The sequence below is a fragment of the Micromys minutus genome (assembly GCF_963924665.1).
Source record: "Micromys minutus genome assembly, chromosome: 13".
NCBI classification, from domain to species: domain Eukaryota; kingdom Metazoa; phylum Chordata; class Mammalia; order Rodentia; family Muridae; genus Micromys; species Micromys minutus.
In genome coordinates, this window is record NC_137982.1 from 40030925 (window position 1) to 40053900 (window position 22976).

Here is a 22976-nt window from a genome sequence, read left to right on the forward strand (position 1 = left end):
TATAAATACATTTAGAGAAATTGAATGTGAAGCTCAGACTCTAAAATTATCATGAACAGTTTATCTAGTCAGTCTTTCAATGTTGATAGCTGCATCAAATTACTTTTGTTCTATTTAAAAATATTGAGTTAACATAAAAATGCTACGATTGTTTTAAAATGAGAGCACCACATACATTTATTTCAGATGGTAAAAACCATGTGAAAATTGCTGTACCTTTTCAAAAGGACATATTCTAGGCTTTTTTCACTGAATTCTCAAATCGTTACAAATACAAGTGTATTTTTATATATGAATGTCTCCTTTAAAGTGGAAGAAAATTTTATCATTAGAGCAGAAAGTAATTTGTCTCAATTTCTCAGGGCTTCCCAATGCCTTTAAGAAAGTCTTTCCATTACCTTTAAGATAAACATAGAAGTCCTACAATGACTACTTGGAAGTCATCAGTGATAGAGATTCAAGTGAAAATAAACTGTCAATTCTGGATTAATAAATCTAAACATCGGGAATCCTGTGCTCTTTAGCTAAGCTTACAGGGAACATGCTCTAAGAAAATATTAAATCTATTTGAAAAACATATGGCATCTTCATTTCTAGTTAGTAGCACATTTATATTATGTTTCACACCCCACACTCTGTACCAAGTATTCATGACGAAAATCACTTACAACTTGAAGCAGCGACAGGTAACCGAGCCCAACGTTATCGAAGTTTACTTTCAGGTTTTTCCATCGCACATTTCCACTAACATTCATCAGGGCAAAACACTCAGAACGGTTTGCAACTTGAGATGTAGAAAATCGTGACCCATCCGTGGTGTTGACACACTCATAGAACTTGCCAGCAAACAGATTGACTCCCATGATGCTAAAGATCAGCCAGAATATAAGACACACAAGAAGCACATTCATGATGGAGGGGATTGCTCCTATGAGAGCGTTGACCACTACCTGATACCCAAAAGAAAGACAAGACTAGTTAGGAGCAGTGGAAAATGTCAAACAGACACCAGTGCACAATTAAAGGTGTAAGCAGAACTAACAACCAAGTCTACGTTAAGCAAGAGATATAAAATGGTCAGTAGGGCACCTATTAAAACAAGGTGGGACATATGCCCTGTGATTTTTGATTTACCAGTTTACTGATTAAAACAGAAAAACTTCTAGCATACACAGAGGAGTAAATGGTCAGGAATATATTGTACTTCAAATAACTGAAAACAAAAACAAAACAAACCGAAAAACCAAAACCAAAACAAAAAGACCTCTCCAAAGAGCCCGATTCTGCTAAGACAAAGTTATAAATCCACAAACATTTAAAAAGAGAGAAACATAAGTGGTAAATCAAACAAACATAAAACAAAAATGTAAATTAAGGAAGTATATATTTTCAGTCCTATGATGTTGAAATCAGGAGCTTTTGGAAATGCACCCTCCTACATGGTGAGCCTGCTAGTTTGTATTGGGTTAAGATACGGTTGGGAGCCTCTTAGTGGTTTGTACTCTAGATTGTGGTGATTCTACAAAGTGAAGGCAACTTCCTTGAAATTATCTTTTTAACTCTAAAATTTGCTCTTACTTAAGTGCTTGGCCAAACATAGGCAGTGCCGGCCTCAGCAGTGCAGGCCCTAGGTGAAGCTTCCGTTCTTCTTCTTCCTTACTGCCCTTCAGTCTTGGCATTGTTATTGATCCCACTATAATATCAGTGCTACTGATTTCACTGCTTCAAATTCCCTGCACCACACCTTCTAGAGTAGGTCTCCCTCCCCTGACTTTCATAATTATCTTATTCCTTAAAAACCTGTCTTTTCTCTTACTCTTAAGATATTCTCCACATTTGGGTACAGATGAGCTAGAACTAGATTGTTAGATAATGGCTTAGCATTCAGATTTTTTTTTTTTATTTTAAATATACTAAACAGGATCTCAAGGCACTTCCTTGTTGGGATACATGTGGGCTCTCTGGCCACCTGAGAGGTGGTCTGGAACCTAGACAGGCTTCAGTACGTTTGGTCAATATGGGTTACACAGTCTCTACGGCCATTGTAACTATCTGATTCTGCTTCTATAGAGCTTCCTCCACTGCAAAGTCAGTGCAAGGATGGTGAGTTCTTGATCCCCCCAATGGAACAATAAGAATGACTGTAGAGAGATTTCAGAGGCTCATGAGGTGAAGAAAGGAAAAGTTCCATGGTTACACTTCATGGCATATATAATCAGCTAGTACTGTAGAGGTGATACCCCAAAAGGCAAGGAAGAACAGGGATGGAATGATGCTTGGAGTTATCAGCTCTTCATCAGCCTTACATCTCCATTCTCACGTCTTCAGTTCCCCTCTTTGTGCTTATCAATGACATACACTGTACCTTGCAGTCATTAACCCCAAAGCCTTACATATCCAAAGCATCCATGTCTGGAGTGCCTAATGTCCTGTGGCTTTTGACTTTCTTTTATAATCATGGCTCTAATGCTACCACACTGTGAGATCTTAAATTTTTACCAGCACACAAGCCCCTTTGGCATTCCTGTAGTATTATGTGCTAACAACTCTAGAAGGTTTCACAGAATGCTGTTTCTTTGACTTGGATGATTCAGTCTCTGGTTGGGTGGGATTGTCTATGTATTGTTATACTCTTTGTTTTTTTCCCAGCACAACCAGCATGTTAAAATGTGTATTTGTAGAATAACGGGGAAGGAGTGGAGCCTTAGGACTCCTAGGAAACTACATTCAAATGTCTCACGTCTACTGTTTATTCTCTCAAATTGTCTCTGCCTCTTGAAGAAATACTTTTCAGGGTAAACAGAAAAAATATTTGGATCTTTTAAACATATTACAATATTTTGAATCAGACAAACTTGCATAAAAATGAGTAAAAATTACCACCCCCCCAAAGAAAACCACCCAAACAAAAATAAACAAATCAAACCAAAACCTTACTCTGCTCCCCCATAAAACCAAAATCAAAACAAAAACCAAAACCAAACCAAACAAAAATTTGTAAATTGTAGACTGGTTTTTATCAGCAAAATAATTATCTAGGAACAGAAATGTTCTGTTTATGGAAATACAATAGACATTGCTCAAATCTATGGGCCAATCAAGTAGGAATACAATATTCAACTAATGCTCAAAAATTAACCTTAAAAATTCTAGTACAATCTATCTGCACAAAGTGTAGTGGAAACTTTGCATTCTTGTGTTGTTTTGTATTGCTTAGGAGTTCTTTTGAAATAGTGATCTCTGAGATACTTGGCAGTCATCTACTGTATGCATAAACTGGTAAAAAGACACAGCAATACTTAAGGAGAATTAATAATACAAAAGCTGAAAGATCAGACCATTCTCTGATGATTACAAGGGATGATTAAGTCTTCATTCTATCCTTTGGAAAGATCTAGAGTAGATCCTACAGGGCTGTGTGTGTGTGTGTGTGTGTGTGTGTGTGTGTGTGTGTGTGTGTTTGTTCTGTGCATGTGAAAGCACATGCTTGCCCTGGGTATCATTGATCCAGGTTCTTATGAAGGCAAAGTATGAACTCTATCACTGAGCTATCCTAGGCTTCTGTTTTTCTGAGAATCAGTCTCATTCCATGGACTAGGGTAGCCTCTAAATCAGGACCTTCTTTTAGCTTTTGAAAGTACCTGGGAAGGCTGAGTTAGAAGTTTGCATTTCTAAAAATCCCAGGCAATGCTGATGGTTTGTCAGTATTCGTATATTTAAAACAAACGAGACAAATTTGCCTCTATCTTAAACTGCCCAGAGATGGCAAAAGGAAGCAACTGTGTATACTGCGATGAGGGTTTGGTATGTGGCCATAGATGAAAGGATGTTTGGGCGTGTCTTGTCTGGGACAGACGAGGCAAATTCAAATGAACTTTAATGGTAAGAGGCATTTGTATTGGTGACTGCCATACTGATTGGTGAGTTGGGGATAAAAACAGGAAATAGAAGCCCTCCAAGGAGAGAGAACAATACAGGCTGAGGATCAGGCACAAATGTGAGAAAGACGAAATTCAAGATAAATAGCAACAAATGACTTGTGTTAAATGCAGGAAATATAGGCATTGTCTTCTGGGGTGTTAGGAGGGAGATGCTGATTTAAGCCAGGCTGACTGTACACACGGTTTGCTTCACTTTGTTTCTGTGGAATGAGTCTGTTTTGGGCTATTATGTGCGTATGGCAAAGGAACATAACTCCTGAGGCTAAGGTTTAAGTGTAATTTTGGTATAATTTCACTGATTTTGAATCATTATTTTGAGCATGAAATTAGATATGATGGCTAATGTTACCTCTTATCATTTCTATGTTCCCTCCCCAAGTGTGTTCTGTAATTAAGATCATCAGGTAAACTATTGATGTATATGTGAGAAGTTGTATCAGGATGAACAGTGATCTCATCCTTTAATTCTAGCATAAGGAAAGCTCCATTTTGAAAACAAAGGCCCTCCATTAAGATCCTATGACTTTCTATTTATATTACATTAAGAAAGGATTGGAGGATCATTTGTTACTTTGTTACTTCATACTCTACAATTCTCTGTGTACTTATTCTTTATAACCGTATCGATCGTATATGTGTGTGCACATGTACATATAGAGCGATAGTCTATAATAACTGTACCCTTGTTTTAGAATTATTTCAAACTATAATATAAAAAATAAGAATTTTACATTAGAGAGTTTGGTATTTTCTTACCCTCATTCCTTCAAATCTAGACAAGGCTCTGAGGGGTCTTAGGGCTCTCAGTGTTCGTAGAGATTTAATGGGACCAAGGTCTGAGTAGCCAAGAGTGTTGGCTACTAAAGTAACTAGAGACACCTGCAAAAGATGACATTCTCAGTAAGGATTTTAATGAAGGGATAAGACACAATGAAAACTCAATTCTAAATTCTAAAAGAAAGAAACAATAATGTAATTTCCTTCTTGTCAACCCTCCCCATAATAATATGTAATGAGGAAGTTATTGGAAAAAATAAATTTCTTGGAAGGTTAAACAAAAAAGCAAGAAAGATTACATATTGCCATACTTAAATAGAAACAACATCTACAATTTTTGTATATCATAATTACTGGCTATCTAATTGTTTATTAAATCTGAACCTTGATAACAGCCACTAAAACATTTTTTATTAAAATGAAAACCGTGGCACACCTCAGTGTGCCTCCAAAAGCTGTAAATAAACGAATGTCAAACACTTAAATAGATATAAACATTATTATGTCCTGTATTTGGAAGCCATCTGATGATTCATGACTGAAATTGGAACAATTTCAAAGTAAGAATGTTTGCAGCCTTGGATTTGTCAAGATTGTCACAAAGGATCTGTCTATAATAATTTATGGAAGGAATTTTGAATTCTATTGAAAATAGAGTGTGACTAGATGACTCACTGCTTAGCCATCAACCTAAAGACATAATAATTTCATCATGTTGGGCCTGGTAACCATACTGACGATGCTACAGGCTGTGTTCTCTTTTCCTGAATCATCTCAAAAGAAAGAACACTTGCAGAAAGGAAGTCAATATCCATTTTGGAACAGAACAATGAGTTCCCAGAGAACAAAAATCTGTATCTCTAAGTGCATACCAGTTCTGAGTAATTTCTGTTTATTATTTACTGCAGAGGGCACTGTGCCTAAGAACATTATCTTCAACACAAGCTAATGCAATGACAGAGAGACTCAGTATGTCTAGGGAAGAGTGGATGTAGGTCAGTTTCTATGGAATGGTTTAGGGAATAAAACTTCATTCCTTAGAAGTTCACCGCTGCCGGGGAGACAGGAACCCTGCTCTGTGGAACAGATGTCCTCCTGCAGTCATTTCAGAATATCCCACTAAATGGAGCATACATTTTAATAACCTATAGCTAGTAGGACTCATTACTCTTCTTCTCATTCCTAAACTCATTCCATCATGCATTCCTCCTCATTTCATAAGAAAAAAGGCATGCTCTCTTTTTCATAAGCTAGATTCTAAAAACATTACATAAATTTTGCATTATGTAATTAATGAACTAGTAGAACCTGATGCTGAATGTTCTAATAATGAATATGTGACAATTTTGAGAAACACTTCACTCCAGTCTATAACTGGGAACATGTATGCATCTTTTCCACATGTGTATTGTTTCTTTTTATTTTTAAAGCTATTTCCTTTATTTTTGAGGTTGTAACAATTAAATCATTTCCCCTTCAGTTTCCTTCCTCCAAACCCTCTCAAATCGATAAACCACCCTGCTTCCATCTTAGACTAGTCACTTCGTACTGAAGAAAAGGTAGATTCATTCCTGTTTATTATTATAACTCTATCTCAATATTGGGCTATACCCCACCTGGAACTTGAACTACAAATAGTTCTATGCTGCCTGTTCCTGGAAATGGCAACAATGCCTTCTGTTTCCAAAGGTTATCATGACATCTGTTGTTCCCATTACCTTGTCATGAACACCTATAACCATCTCTTTGTTTGAGGAAATTGTTATATTATGTCTCTGAAACCCCACCTATTTGGCTGCCAAATCCCCTATTTGGAAACCCCCACTCCTGGTCTGTAAAAGTCCTTATCTCACCATGTGCAATGATGATCTCTTGAACCCCCACTTTTATGGAGAGACGAGCTATGCACACATTTTTTTAAAAGCTTGTTTTAATTAATTGCTTGCTATAGTTACTTTGTTCTTGATGACTTAGATCAGTGATCTTTTTTTCTCGAATCTCTGAGATTAACAATATCCTCCCCCCACTCTCTTTTTCATTAACCGTTGTTACGTATGTACATGCATGTGCGGTGTGCACATGTTCACCCTTGCGTATTCCTGAATGCATATATTTTTCTAGGAATGTCATAGATTATACCAAGAAGTTCTATCAACATGACTTGCTAAACTTTTGAGTTGAACAGCAACAATTCCTGTTCTAACATAGACATGGTGGAGAAGAGCTGGAAGCTCAGCGGCTCTCAACCGTACACAAAGAACTATAGACATCTAAGAGTGCAAGGAAGGCTGGGAAGTAATTTGTAATGCATACAAAATTGTCAACAAATTGATATGACAAGGAAGCAATGGCACAAATTTTCCTTTCCTTCCTCTTACTTTTCTGTGCTGAATATTGAACCTAGTGCATCACACATAGAAGCAGACCCTCTGCAATTGAGTTCTGTCACTAGCACCCAAATTATTTTTTCTATGTTAAATAACAAATAAATTCAATTATTCTTATGCATTTTCCATCATCCAAGTCCTAAAATGTTCTCCGCATTTACTGAAGTAATTAGTGGTGACTCCTGTGTTTTGCTGGCTTTCTGGAGCGGGCGGTAGTTGGTTGTTTGAGAAAAGGAAACTGATTTGGTTTTTCTCCATCATTATGACTGAGATAAGTACTCTCTAGCTTTCCTTCTCTCTAGCATAGAACCAGTCTTAACTCTGAATTTTTACCTAAGTTTTTAACTACTATGTGAGACAACGTGAATATCTCTCCATCTCTGAAATTAATATTGTGAAAATGAGCATCCTGTCTTCTAAAAACATTCATCTGCCCTGTCTGTTTCTATCACTCAAGGACCCTTCGATCTTTCTTTCTTTCTTTCTTTCTTTCTTTCTTTCTTTCTTTCTTTCTTTCTTTCTTTCTTTCTTTCTTTCTTTCTTTCTTTCTTGCTTTCTTCCTTCCTTCCTTCCATCCCTCCTTCTCCTCTCTCTCTCTCTCTCTCTCTCTCTCTCTCTCCCTCTCTCTCTCTCTCTCTCTCTCTCTCTCTCTTCCTCCTTTTCCTCAGTGTTAACTGGAATGATAACCAAATCATGTGCAATTTTAAGAAAATAATTTTTGAATTATGTGTGGGTATTTCACCAACATGTGTATCTGTTCACCATGAGCATGTGCTGCCCACATAGGTCAGGAGTTATAGAGTACTGAGTCCGGAGAGGGTGCTGGGTATTATAACTTGGTTCAATGGGAGATGATTCAGTGCCGTAACTGTCAAGCCGTCTCTTCAGCCTCAAGTCAGGTATAGGTTTAAAACCACACTTTTGCTTGACTTTTGAGAAACATATGCCAAGATTGCAAGTATTAGTCACATGGAAGAGAAATTACAATAATTGAAAGATTACTGCTCTATTCATCACAGATTTCTATGACTATATTAATATTTTTATAAACACAAACTTCTGGCCTTAAAGGAAGATGACAAAATGGCAATCTAGAAAAGCACTGGCACAAACAGAACTCATAGAATAAACCACCCTTCAAACTTTACTCTAAAACACTTACATCCACAATTAAGAAGTCCAGCCAGCACCAGGCATTAGTGAAATATGTTTTATACCCGTAGGCCACCCATTTGAGGAGCATCTCCAGGATGAAGATGTAGGTGAAGATTTTGTCAGCATACTCCAGGATAATCTTAATGGTCTTTTTCTTCTCAATATATATATCTTCAAAAGCCTGTGGAAACATTCACATTTCAATTAATGTACGATGTTAAATTTATATTTCACTGGAGAAAAAGAAATTACAATTCTGGTGAAGACATCACATAAAATAATGGTGTGAAAACAACTTGGCTAGCATTCCAGCTCCTGCATAAAGTTTACTTCTAATTAAATAAAATTTACATTCTTTTCATTGTTACCAGAGGCAGAGAAAATGCAAAGGAATGAAATATCATACAACCTTCTGAAAGAATTATGGCTTCTAAAACCTAAGGGTTTTGTTTGTTTGTTTGTTTTTAAACATCATCTGCCTAGTCTTTTCTCTACTTTCAAATGGAAAGAGTCCTGATTCTTTTCAGACTTTATTTCTGGGTCAGCCCCTCTTGTGAACCTTGTAAACCTACACTCTAATTCACACCCACCCACAAGGTTAGAAACCCCCTTTGCCTCTTACTCCAGGTAAGTAACATTTACACTCTTCAAAGTCATTTAAGACTGTGACAAGGGTTTGGTAGTCAGGGTGTTCAGCACAGTCAGAAGCTCTTCAGGAACAATAAGTTTAGAGAGTTAAACAGATTGGGGGCATTTTAAATAGCCGCTAATCAAAACAGATTTGAATTTCTAGAGTTTTCTTTTCTCATTCGGAAGCACTAATCACCTTGGTGAAAGAAATGAGAGCTAACTTACATAGCTTTCGTGGTTAACATCATATCTCCTGTGCACGGTTATGAACCTGATCAGTTCCTTTCCCCTTCACTGCCAAATCTGTGTCAATACCTTAAAAATTAGTCCTGGAATATTTTCCCCCAATTGTTGACAGTAATACTGAAGCAAAACAAGAATCTGGGTTAGAAAGAATGTGCAGGTCTGCTAAGATGCACACTTGCAGACATTCTGAAAGTGTAGGGTTGAGATGGGAATGGCGGGGGGTGTGGGGAGTCTGACTCTCAAGACCTTTCTTTATCCAACTTCTAGAGGATTCATGAAAACCATCCAAGCTGAATCAGTAACTCTAAAACATGGCAAGAAAGGGGTTTGGTGTCAAAGAAGTCTGCTCTGAGAATTTGGGTACAGGTTCAAAGAGAGGAGTATCAGTCTTGGTGATAAGGCAAGAGGCTCTGCATGGCAGACCTCACTGTGACTGGACCAGGCTGCAGAGGCAGATGCAGGGGCTCAGTTTGCAGGGTCAACTTTGTGGATATAGAGGCATAATGGCAACGGGGGAGTTGGGACGTATCACTCCTCATTTCAGGTACTACCTGCTTTCCTTCTGCTTTTTGCTATGTCTGGGTTAAAGAAGGGGTTTTGAAGTTCTAACACTAAAATTTACTATATTTGATACAACAAGGAAACATTTTAATCTCCATATTTAGTGTTGAACAAATATATTTTCTCATATTTTTTTTAGAACTTAAGAGAGAAATGTGTATTGAAATTATAAAGTTTTTCTATATTGTGGCTGTTATTTGTATTTGTTTTACAGAGTAACAGCAATTTCAAAAATCTTCATTATCTTACTTGGAAAACTCCTTGAGCAAAATCACCAATTAATTGCAAGCCCATTTCCTTTCTCCGTGGGATTCTTTTAATTCATTTGAAATGGTTTCTTCTAAAATATCAGTCTCCTTTTTGGGCATTTTTGAGCAAAACTTTATTTAAAGCTTTAACCTTTTAAATATGCTTTTAAAAATAATTGGCTTTATATGACTTAGAATAAGATAAGTTTGAGAGAATTTATTAGTTATTAAGGGTATGAGCTATAACAGATAGTATTAGGGTTCTGATTTCCATTCTGAAGACATGCTCCATTTTTACTTTTTAAGAGAATGAACTTGTTAAGAAAGCTATTACACTTGGCCCCTGACGGTTCTCATATCAAGAATACAGGGTTCCCAAAAACACCACAGAAAGGGAAATTACAGGTCATTCTCCTTGATAAATATAAATTAAAAAATTTATCAGTAAATTATTTTCAAATAGCATTCAAAATTTTATCAAGAAATCATTCATCATGACCAACTTGGCTTAATTCCTCAGATGCAGATTAGCTCAAGGTATGTAAATACATAAATGTAATTCATTATATAAATCAACTCAGACATAAACCACATGAATGCATCAATAAGCAAAGAAATCTTGGAAAATGTTCCAAATTCCTTCAAGGTAAAAATCATAGCGTCTAGAGATGGAGGTAGCATCCCTCCACATGATAAGAACCTATGCATTTTGCAAACTGGCTGCATCATGCTAGAGGTAGGAGGACTCAGGTTTCTCCTACTAGAATCAGGAAGACCATAAGCCCATTCTTCTTAGTTCCTGTACAATGTAGAATCTAAAATACTACCATAAGCAAAAGAAAGACATAAAAGAGATAAAAATAGGAAAATAAGAGGTCTAAGAGTCCAGACTTACAGATGAGTTTGATTCTGCAGATAACTGAAGAGACTCCACTACAAAATGCTCAGAGTTGATAAGCAGTTCCAACAACATGTCAGAATACAAACTTAACACGTAAAGATCAATAGCTGGAGAGATGACTCAGAGGTTAAGAACATGATGCTCTTGCAGAAGACCTGAATTTGGCTCACAGTACACTCACAGGGTGACTCACAATCATCTGTAACTCCGGTTCCGATGAATCAGATGCCCCTTTCTGGCACCTGTGGGTGGCTTTTGTATCACATGCATGCACATGTACATGCAACACAATAATTAAAAAGTAAAATAAATCCTAAGTCAGTGGCTTTTTTATATACCAATGACAATGATGCTATGAAAGAAATCAGAACAAACCATATTTATGATAGCCTAAGGATTAATTTTCAGCAAAGTTTGCCATACTTACCTTCCTTTGTGTGTGTGTGTGTGTGTGTGTGTGTGTGTGTGTGTGTGTGTGTGTGTAGGTATTAATTTATGAGCCCTGTTATCAGCTCACTTACCAGAGCTCCGCTGCTGAGCAGAATCATGAGAACAATGAAGCTTTCAAACCAGTTGTGTTCAACTATCCTGTAGCAAGTCTTCCTGATGGTCCACCAAACTCTCCCTTTCCCGGAGTCTACATTAACTTGGCAGCATGGAAATCTTCTCACACAACCTGGCAAGAAGATTAATTTCAAGACTTTATTTGCTGACAGATAACATAAATAGACACAATTCTACTCCTGAATTTAAAATATTTTTTGAGGAATTGGAAGTGTGGTTCAGTTGTCTAGTGCTTGCAGAGCAAGTAAGAAGCTATGTTTCGTCTCCAGAACTGCATACAACCATGTGGGGGTGGTAAACTTGCTTATCTGATATCCAAGTCAGACTTCAATGATACCCTTGGTAGTTTATGGAATTGGATGAAAGAAACACAAACACAAGACAAACTATTTTGAAAAATATTATTCCCAAAAATATTGGCAAAAGTAATGGTAAGTGTTAAAATTAAGACAAAAAGGAGAGTGTTATTAGAAAGTACAAATAAATATATTGCAATCTTCTTTAAGTTTGAAATATTTGAATTGGACTCTTATATTTTAACTATTTTGCTATGAAAAGCGGAGGGAAATTTTATTTAAAATGTTTATGCTTATTCATTCATTTTTACACCAAGTATTTTTGTATTTTGCTTCATCTCCACAGAGAGTTAGCTGTTGATTTTATTTAGGCTAAATAGGCACAGACAGTAATGAAATAAATGTATAAGACAATTAAAATAATGGATATGTAGAGGTCATTTTGGAAGAATAGAAGAAATACACATAACCTGACTTGTACATTAAAAAAGAGTTGGGAAGATGTTTCCTGGAAGAGACAGCATGAAATGAATCAATGTATCTGTAGCAGAAAATGTTTGGTTTCAGAAAAATCTTGGATTTGAAAGGAGTTCTGTTGTAGTAAATTTTAAAAAATATTAGCTTATCTCTTTATCACCCCGAGGTCTCTCTCCGAGTGCACCGCTTCTAGCAAGGAGCCATGTGCAACTCTTTTGCTTGGTCCAAGCCACCCCATCATCTTACTTTGTCTGTACAACTCCCTTCCCTTGGTGGTTTTCTTCCACCTGTTTACTGCCTCCATCCTGGAGTGTTTCTTTACCCCAAATTCCAGCACAATCACAACTTTTCATACAAGTTTATATATCAAACTCTCAATCCACAAACCCTCTATGTAATAAGATTACATCAAATAGACAAAGATACAAACTGTCCTTTGTATGAAATATTAGACCTATAAAATCCTTAAATGTTCATAGCTATTTAACACCAATTAGGCCCACCTGGATCTAGTTCATCCTTCTGGATCTCCATCTTGGACTTCTCTCTCCTCTCCTCTGACCTCTGACTTCTCTCTCCACCACCCTTACCCCTCCCAGTCACTGGTTCTCCTTTAATTTACTAATTAAAATGGGAAGGTTCAGATGAAGTCAACTAGGCAGCCCTTCTTGGGAAAGTGGAATTAATATTAAAATACAAATAGCTTCAGGACAATCTGCAGAGTTCCATTGCAGAAATGCAACAAAGAAGGTCATTTGTGGAAAACACAACAGTTCAGAATTATGGAAGCAATGTTCTTAGAGGTGTGTGAGAGAGACAGGCTGAGGCAACCTGGACAGATTAGGAAGCAGTTTCATTTTGCCTCGAAGAATTAGATCACATAGATCAAGGTTGAAGAGTAAGTAATGGTTATAAGGAAGAATTTTATAGGCAATTTCACTAGATATCCTCAGAAGTGCTAGGAAATGGAAGTGAAACTCAAATCCGTAGAATTTATAATGTTCTAATACAATATCCTCAGCAAGGGGAAAGAGAAACGACAGCAACAGCAGATTCAAGACATTTGATCATCATCAGAGTTTAGCGACTGTATGAAAGTCATGAAAATATAAGGGGTGATGAGTTAGAGATTAGGGTAAAACTTCTAACTGTTGATATATGGTAAACATTTGAGGTCTGAATCTGAAAGCCAGATAGAAAATGTGAGGCAGGAATTATTAGGATAATTACACCAGAGGTCAGAACCATATTGTGATGTCTCACAAACAGATTATAGAAGAATGGATCCCTTTTGTAACTTTTTGTGATAATAGCCCTAGAGGAAAGGATTAAGTGGTGTGTTGGAACCATACTGATTCATAAAAACTCCCTAGGAATCTGTCAGAAACATTTAAAATGTGTGTTGCTTAAAGTCACCATTATTAGAGATTAAGGTAACTAAATGTAGAACTCAATTCTAAGTAGTCAGAGTTAAGAATCTATTGCTTCCTAATTATCAATCTCTATCTTATACTCTCAAGGCTACATTTTGAATGGTGGCACATATCATGCTGTTTGGCTTGTGTGTATTGTATGCTCAGCAAGGTCACAGCTGTGGTGTAAACATGGCTGGCACAAACATTTGCACACTGAAAACCATTATAGGTAATTTGTAGGGACTTTGTGTGTATGTGCGTGTGTGTGTGTGTGTGTGTGTGTTTGTGTTTGTGTAAGATAAAATAATGGAGGAAATGTTAATGAAGTAGATAAGCAGTATGTCTATGTTGTATTTATGGACAGCAGAAGCCATTGAGAAATGCATTCTTCTTACTCAACCTCTATTATGTGTTTATTAAAAGTTGCTCAAATCATTAATGTAGGAGTGAAATCGTGTTTGTTCCAGAAACTAATGTAAATGAAGACACTGACTGGTCCTCATTAATTGTATTTACTCAACAACCGCAATTACAGGCAGTTAGCAGAGTTCAACAATAGCATCCTGTAAGACATAGTCAGTTGCATGTGTAGAGTCTGTGGCAAGGAAGTTACATATAATAATGTATGTATTAATTACATGTAGTTTTAAATTTCATACATATTAATATCAGAAATTACTATACTAAAATCTGTATGCAAACATCCTTTTTTTCTTGAACAACTAGTTGCTTCATGTTGACGTGGGTAGCACTGGGACCAGTGGAAGGAGACTGAGTGGGAGTGGTAAGCGGTGTTTATAGAAAGCTGAGAGGCTGCAGACAGGAGGAGTGATAGGTAAACCAACAGAAATGTAAACACGAGAGGCCAGAATGATCATCACTGCAAATTTTAAGAAATTATTTAAATGTTCAAGTTGATAAATAAAATAAACAGAGTTACTTTTTAAAAGAGAATTTTCAGAGGAAAATTAACTCTAGTCAGATTTTACCGTGTGAGATGTAATTTTGCTCAAATTGAAACATTTTTTATGACTACGTAAAGAAAAACAAACTACACTGTAATTAGAGAAATAAGGAAAGTTTTGTCTGAGCCAAAGCCTCTTAGCCACTGCCCCTGGGGTGGATAGTACCATGGAGAATTTCTTTCTTGCTTAATGCAGGAGTGCTCAGTCACCTGCCTGCTGTTCATGCAAAAAGCGAAGCCTCAGGGATTCCCAACGTACCTGCTTAGCAAGTTATCAAACCTTCTCTGTAGAATGACTATTAATTAAATGTAAACACAACAATATCTCTAAACAGGCTAATGAGTCCCTGTGGGTCAGGTCTTTGTCTTCTGGGTGGGTTCATTAGTTTGCTTTTGTGATGCATTACATAAAGGCTAGGTTGGGTTTCATCATGTTAAAGCAATGATACCCAATAGCAAGGAAACTATCCAAAGACAGATCAGCCCAGAGCACTACAGCATAATCAATATAATCAATAGGAAACTGATTAGGAAAATAAGCTTATTAATACTATAAGTGTTTACACGATTTAAAACAACTGTTTTGTTCATAATTTCCTTTCAAAATAAAGACTGAATGGAATTGTTTACTCTATTATTAAACTAAAAATTAGCTATTAGTTATTTATACAAAGAGTTGATGAACCAGAATATTTTAAAGAGAAGATAAACTGGCTCTGCCTACAATGCAGACCATCATGAGACTTATGGAAGGAATGGAAAATCTTGAATTATAAAGCCACCATGAGAATTAAAGATAAATGTGGCTAATAGAAGAGAAAGTTAAGCAAAAGGAAGAAAGATGGCAGTTGATAAAACTTGTCACCAAGGCAACAGTAAGAAACAGAAGAATCATTAGCTTATGGCAAAGGACAGAAAATTCACTTATATGAAGCACCACTCTTGGTTAGCTTTACATTTCTTTGATTTTTCTGTTGACCTTCTCAATGGAATATTCCCTGTGGATCAAATGCTACTCTGAACTACCATTGGCTCTACCTCAGCTCTTGTAGATTTTGTCAAGAATTGTAAAGACTTAATTTCCAGCGGAAGTTGGCATGTTCTCTATTTCCCTTTCTGGGAACATAAGCTTCTCAAATTTTCAGGTATAATCAGTATGTTTCCGGTTTCTGACTTCATATTTTTTAACCCCTCTTTTCTCACCTCATTTTCAGTCATTAGCAAGGCCTCTCAGTTTCCCATAAAAGGAATCAGAATTTTGAGGTCTCACCATCTCCAACTCTATTACATTAGTCTAAGGACCTATTAACTCCTTCATCTGGATTTCCTCAAGAATCCCTAAGAAATCATCAAGATTTCACCAAGATTCTCCCTTAAGAAGCTGCAAGACTTTATAATTAGATTCTTGCTATCCTCGAGAGCCCTTACATTCATTTTCTGTCAATATTTTCAATATATACCAATACCTAGATTTTCCTGAAATGTTAGATGTATTTCCCCACAGAGAAGGGCTTCTGTTGATCCATCAAAAAAATATGGATTCTTCATTCATTTGCATAGCCCACTTAATCTCATTCCAGTCTTGATCAAAGGCCTTCAGAGGTCATGTGATTTACAGGACAGGTTCCTAGCCCTTTCGTAGCATTCCCTTTCCCTTTGGATTTATCTACATGTTGATGTTTAGGGCATTATTTATCCAGCTCTATCATACTGCAATGCCAAGAAGTGGCAGTGATGCGCAGCAGGCGTTTACTAATTGCTTATTGATTGAGCAAGTGGTTCAGAGGCTGAACAAATTGGTCTCCCTGTTTGTTACATTGAGCTTCAGACTGAAAAGGTCCTGGCAGCAGTGTAGCGCCTCTAGCAGAACACCTCCCATGCCATGACTTAGATATCAATCTTCTCTCAGTCAACTTTTGCTGCTCCAAACCCCGTTAACTTGAAAATATGGCTTTATAATTTCTTTTCTACAGTAAGTCTGAATTTGGAAATTATTAATAGTTTCAGAGTAAGCACAAAAGTATTCTGCCTGATGTTTGTCTCCCGATTACTGGGATTGCAGGCATCTTCCACCTGTCTGATAGAATGAAGTCGTTAAGTATTATTTACCTGACCTTTCTTAAGAGAACTCCATGGCTTTGTTCACAGCACTAATTCCTATAAACACAAAATATATAGATAGGTTTTAATGTTCTTTTGCTTCTCATATAAAATAAATTTGATATGTATTAATAGAAAATCAAAATATCATTGTAGTTTAGATATCTTTATTTTCCAGTCATTTTGCTAATGTGAGAGTGTCTTAGGACCCTTCTTAAAAAAAACTGTAGAGACTAAAAGCAAGCCAGTGATTTCTAAAAGGAACATTGGTGTAGGTAATCCAATGAGTAGACTGTGAGTCAGGGGCATTGGTGTTGGCAGAGTTTCCTTGTAGGATTATTAAAATGCATAAAAATCATTTAAAAGTGAAAAAAAACAAGGCACAAATCATGCTAACTAATTCATAAACATGATGTCATTTTAGAACTTCACAATTTACATGAAAGACATGTTAATGCTACTCTGCGTCAAATAAAAACATAATCCAGGTTTTAAACATATGCTCCGTCCCCTGGCATTGTTGTCCTCTGAGAGGCCCTACCAGCAGCTGACTGAGGGAGATGCAGAGAGTTATACCCAGCCATTGGACTGCAGCAGGGACCTCTATGGATGAATCAGGGGAAGGACTGAAGAAGCTGAAGGGGAGGTAATCCCATAGGAAGAACAGCATTCCCACATAATCCAGACCCCCAAGGAGCTCCCAGAGACTGAATTAAAAGCTAGGAGCATACATGGGCTGGTCTGAGGCTTCTGACACATATATAGCAGAGGTTTGCCTGGTCTGGACTCAGTGGGAGATGACATGCTAAATCCTCAAGACACTTGAGGCCCAAGGAAGGGAGAAGGCCTGGTGGGGGAAGGGAATATCCTCTTGGAGGCAAGGGGGAGGAGAAATAAGATGAGGTTATGTGGGGGGGGGCAAACAAGGGGATGGGCAATGACTGGAATATGAATAAGTAAAATCATTTAAATTAAAATAATATGCTCCCTCACGGAGGCAGCAATTAAGGACGAGTTGATTAAAACTCATGTCTACTAGGATCAAAGTCTATGCCTTATGTTATATGAACGCACTGTTGCCTGGCCCCCAGTTTGTGGTTTTGTTTTGGTGGTAAAAGACTTGTTTAGATAACATTGCATACTTTCCTAAAACACTATCAAATTTTTTAATTTGAGGGAAATCCTTGGAAAATTCCAGGGATGCTCTGGAATACTATGAAGCTTAGCATGGGAGAAAGTGAGAAGATGTGAGGAGATTTCTCGTTAGCAGTAAATGGTTGACGGTCATCAAATTCTATTGTACAAAAAATAAACTATTTTTGGTAACAGAAAAGCAGAAAGAAAAGTAAACAGACAGCCTAAATGTTGCAGGATTTCCATATGAAGTAAAAAAATTCTGGTTATGATTTGATTGCTAAAGAAATTCCTTAATTTTAGAATGCCTTAGAATGTTCTCAGATTTGGGTCTACCTCTGTGTTTCTGTGAACTAGAGATGGAACCAGATGAAGGCTTCAAAGTTATTTTCTAGTAGATACCTGATGTTACAGTATGAGTTCAAAACTGGAAGAAGATACACTTATGTAAGGAAGTGCATCAACTTACACAATGCATGTATTAAGCCTTAAAGATTTATTACTAAAACACTTGCAAACCAATAACAGCATAAACCATCAGAATTAAATAGACTCAAAGTCCGCGCAACTCATCTATTGTAGAGCAAGATGTTCAGAGAGGAGGCTGTGGAGCTTCTCATTTAATTTTATACTTTCAATATCGAATATAATTTATGCCTTATTGCACACCAAAACCAAAACAAAAATCATGGTAGAACTCAATCTAAAAGACTTTGGTTTTGTATCCTCTTTCCTGTATCCATAACCGGCACCCGGCCATTCCTCATGACCTTATACTTAGCTCTTCTTGTCCTCTATATGAATGTTATACTCTCTCCACAGACTCATTTCTTTACATTTACCCATATATTACTTTTTAGACTCTGAATATGCTACAGAATAAGCAGTTGTATTTTTTTCATTCTTCAATTGGATAACTTCACTTTGTTTGAAATTTTTTCTTTAAGGTTGAGTAGTATTCATATGTGTATGTGTGTGTGTGTGTGTGTGTGTGTGTGTGTGTGTGTGTGTGTGTATTACACTTGAGATATTTCAAGCAATATTTGATATGACCAAAAGTCTCTTTTTTTGAAAAATAAAGCAGATTTATTTTTCTAAATTGAGGCCAAGGATACATATATTGATATATAAGGAAAGAAAGGGTATTGTATCCATATCCCTGATATTAGCAAGGATAATATACAAAATGCTTATTCAAGCCATAGTCATGGTTCAAACATCTCTGGCTTTAAGCATGTTGTTTTGGTATGGCATCAGTTGTGGGATGCACATAAATTGTCATTAAAAGAAACACGAACAGATTTTATAATTCTTAGATAAATAGAAGAGAAACAGTGGTGGAACGCCATGTGTCCTATAAATGTAGGGTAGGGATAAATTTTGAGGCACAGCAGTCAACCATATCAAATAATCTCCCAAGTCCATTCTAATATTTAAAAAAATATGTATCAACACCTGTCCCATTATATTGTATCTTAGGGTCTTTGCTAATTTTTATGCCAAACTGACAGAAGGTAGATTCATCTAAAAGGAGAGAACATCAACTGAGAAAATGCCTCTATAAGGTCGAGCTATAGGTAAGCTTGTGTGAAACATTTTCTTAATTAGTGATTGATGTGAGGGGGCTCAGCCCATTATGGGCAGTGCCATACCTGGATGGTGATACTACAAGAAATTAAGCTGACCAAGTCACTGGAGCAAGCCACTAAGCAGCACTCCTCCATGGTCTCTGCCTCAGCTCCCGGTCACTGATCTCTGTGTGATGGAGTATGATACAGAATTCTAAGCTGCAAAATTTCCTCCCTTGCTTTATGCTTGGTCATTGTGTTTCATCACAGCAATATAAACCTAACACACTTAGTGACAGCGATTAAGGCTCCATCAGGATCCTATACAAGTAAAGAGTTCTGCAGAAAGATATGCTGGCATTGGAAATTACTGTCAACAGATGTCACACACGTGGGGACTCTTAGATAGGGAGCCATGTTTGGAAGAACAGAAAATGTTCTTTTGGCAAACAGTTTCCAGATAACATGTATTAAGACAAAACTCAAAAAAAAAAAAAAAAAAAAAAACAAAAAAACAAAACCCTAGGGAAAGAGAGAGCTTCAGTTTTCCTCCTTACCCTCTGTAAAACAGGCTTCAGGCTCATCTGCATTCACAGGTTCTGCTTCTGCCTCCTCTTCTCCAGGAAGAGGGTTATCAATGGTGCTGCACTCAGAAGAACTTGACCGGTTCCGTCTCTAAAAAAAAATTCACCACCACCACCATACAGGTTATTTGCTGGATGCTTGTATGACATTCAAACTTCATTTAGAGACCAGTCATGCAAAGTGCCATGAAAAACGTTTAACAATACGATGGCCATAAAAACATAGAAACATGTTGAGGTCAAGTTCCCCTATGGCACGTCTATAACTTATCTTTCTATCTACACATCCTGCAAAAAAAAATAATTTTACTTCACAATGCTATCAATTAAACATTCAGACAAAGCTTTCAAGAGGAAGCATTTTATGTTAACTATAATTTGGAAAATTATTGGCCACACTTAAGTTTAATACAGACTTATGAGCAGTTATTGTTTGGGGAGAACTGACCTCTGGGGAAGATTAATACGCAAGTCTCAAGTTGCCAATGGTGCATGACTAAAAGTACAGGACTGATAGTTACCAGAAAAGGATGGTAAGTAGCTGGAATTTTAAAAAAATATATACAACAGTATCCAAATAGGTTCTGTTTACTTTAACAGCAGAATAGGTAGCAGGATGCTTTAGATAGAAAGTATTTAAACAAGACACATATTAAACACAAACTTATATTGTAGTCCAAACATTAAGGACCATACCAACGCCATTCATTTTAAACTCAAATTTTGTTTTACGAAAGAGAAGATCATAAAGTCTTATTTTTTTCATGGAAGGAAAGGGAGACGACTTAAGGAGTCTGGCATGCAAGTGCTGAAACAAAAAATTTCAATGGAATTAAACATGGCAGGCTCTCACGAGAGAGCAATGAACTAGTTATTATGATCATTTGCTGATCATAATGTAGATGATGAGTTCCCCTCCCAAACTTTATGATCAGGTAGTATGTTCGAATGTGTACACACATACACAGAAGATTTCAGATACAGTACATACAGTAACTGTAGAAAAACTCAGCCAGACACATAACTTTGGTTTGTAGAGTGTAGAGCATCACACCAATTGAATAGTTTATTTCTCATCTTAATTTACTCAATGACACCTGAATATGGAAAGATGTTGCTTGTCATAACAATGCTTCCCTTGCTTAGGTTATAATTTCAGTTTGGGAGAATATTTTAAGCAAAGGCAGTTGCTAAAACAAAAAAAAAATAATCCCACTTTTTTTTCAATGATTCTTTTGTCATTAAATTTGTCATTGAATGTATCATGGGTTTAACCTAAAGTACTAACTTTTAAGATGGATTTTGCAGTTCTTTTTACCAGTACTAGACTGAGTGTTCAAGTGCTCAGGGCTGTACTGACCAATCATTGCTCTTCAGTCAGGGCAATATGGGAATGTCATACAGACACCTTGTTTAATGAATTCCTCAGTAGATATGTTAATCTAGCCAGGTGAAAGCTTTAGTGATTAATATCAGTTATTAAGGCATCAGTACACAATTACATTTAAGGTAGGTTATAGACAGTGGTTAAATTAATCTAAAATACCTTAAAGAAAAAGAAATATTAATTAATTAGTGGAAGCATATTTAGTATTACTATATTGGGCTTACTTAGGTTTTGGGAGAGGGAAAAGGAACATTAATAAAGACATTCCATTGAACAGCCTATAGGAGTTAAGGCGTCAATAAAAACACTAATATAGTAAATAATTACTTCTTAGAAGACAAACTGATTAATAGTTTATATTATGGTAATTCTACAAAAATTTTGTACTATGTAAAATATTACAAGTATCGGATGCGCTTAGTTTTTTTACTTCAAAGCTGCAATGAACTCTCACTAAGGAACCAAAGACAAGACCATAGTTCTACGGAGAGGGTACCAACCTTACACTTCTGTGATAGAAACCCATGGCCTCCATCTGGACACAACGCAGAGGAAAGAATCACTGACGATAAGAATACAAAACACTTCTCTGTGCTGAGTGAAAATATTAGCCGTAGTGTGGTCAGCTGGCGGGGACTTTTAGATAAACCTACTCTCATTTGGATTTTGGCAGAATTTTGACGGGCTAAGTAGTGTCAACATATTAAATATCACAGCACTGAGCTTACTGAGCTGCAGGCAGAGGGAAAACCATGATCAGGCTATACTGCATGAAAAAATAATTTCAATAAAATAGTATTAATAAAGATTTATTCCAAGTTATATCATCATCAAGTAAAACATAATCAGAGTTTATACAGTGTCTCTTTTGATTGAAACCTCTGTTCACAGATACTGATTTTCTATCAAGTGAATTTAGAGTTTGGCTCAGAAACAATAGCTATACAGTATTATTGCCCACCTGAGTAAAAATCATCATGGTCTGTCACGTGAATTATAAGTAATTCATGTAACCAGTAGAATTATTGTGGTCACTATTTACCTTTCCAATGAATGTATTATTTGTTCATTCATAACTAATTAGATACTTTATATAACAATACACATATTTAATCCATGTGGTCTATACAAAGTTTTTTTTTAAAAATCTGTTCAGCTTTTGTAAACTTTAATACTTCATAGAGTCATGTAAAATACCTTTAGGTACAAAAGGTAAGATAAAAGTTTTATTTTGAAGTAATAGTCATTAATGAATAGCATCTCTAATCTTTAATGCTTACATTTGTTTTATTTATATCATCCCAAATTTGCTTTATTTTCCATAATCATTCAATTATTTTATTTTATGTGATTTATCACGTATGAAGTTTTCTTTGAAGTTTAGATATGAAAAATGAATCAAACAATGTTAGTAATTTAATATTAAGATATTTTATTTTAATATCATGTGAATGATGTACTTTCTCATTCATTTATTTGTCTGCATCCAAAGTTACTTTTTAATAAATAAGATAAATGAGGAGAACCAAATAAGTTTCTCCTCACTGTCACTAAGACAGCTCTAAGATGGGAAGTTTTCCCTGTAAGTGTATTTTAATAATAGTCCTTTTACTTCTGTGTCAGTAACGCGGAGTAAAACAG

At 36.3% G+C, this 22976-nt stretch overlaps 1 protein-coding gene across 5 annotated transcripts in view; it reads right to left on the reverse strand.

Annotated features, from left to right (window-relative positions):
• Positions 1-22976, reverse strand: part of SCN9A (sodium voltage-gated channel alpha subunit 9) — a gene marked incomplete at both ends in the record, with an annotated part of 73899 nt that overhangs the window by 9696 nt on the left and 41227 nt on the right. For all 5 annotated transcript variants that reach the window (XM_080927890.1, XM_080927889.1, XM_080927888.1 and 2 more), the window contains 5 exons: positions 669-950; positions 4698-4820; positions 8268-8441; positions 11368-11522; positions 19922-20039. In XM_080927890.1, the coding sequence (XP_080784016.1) occupies positions 669-950; positions 4698-4820; positions 8268-8441; positions 11368-11522; positions 19922-20039 (852 nt within the window). The remainder of the gene's footprint in view (positions 1-668; positions 951-4697; positions 4821-8267; positions 8442-11367; positions 11523-19921; positions 20040-22976) is intronic.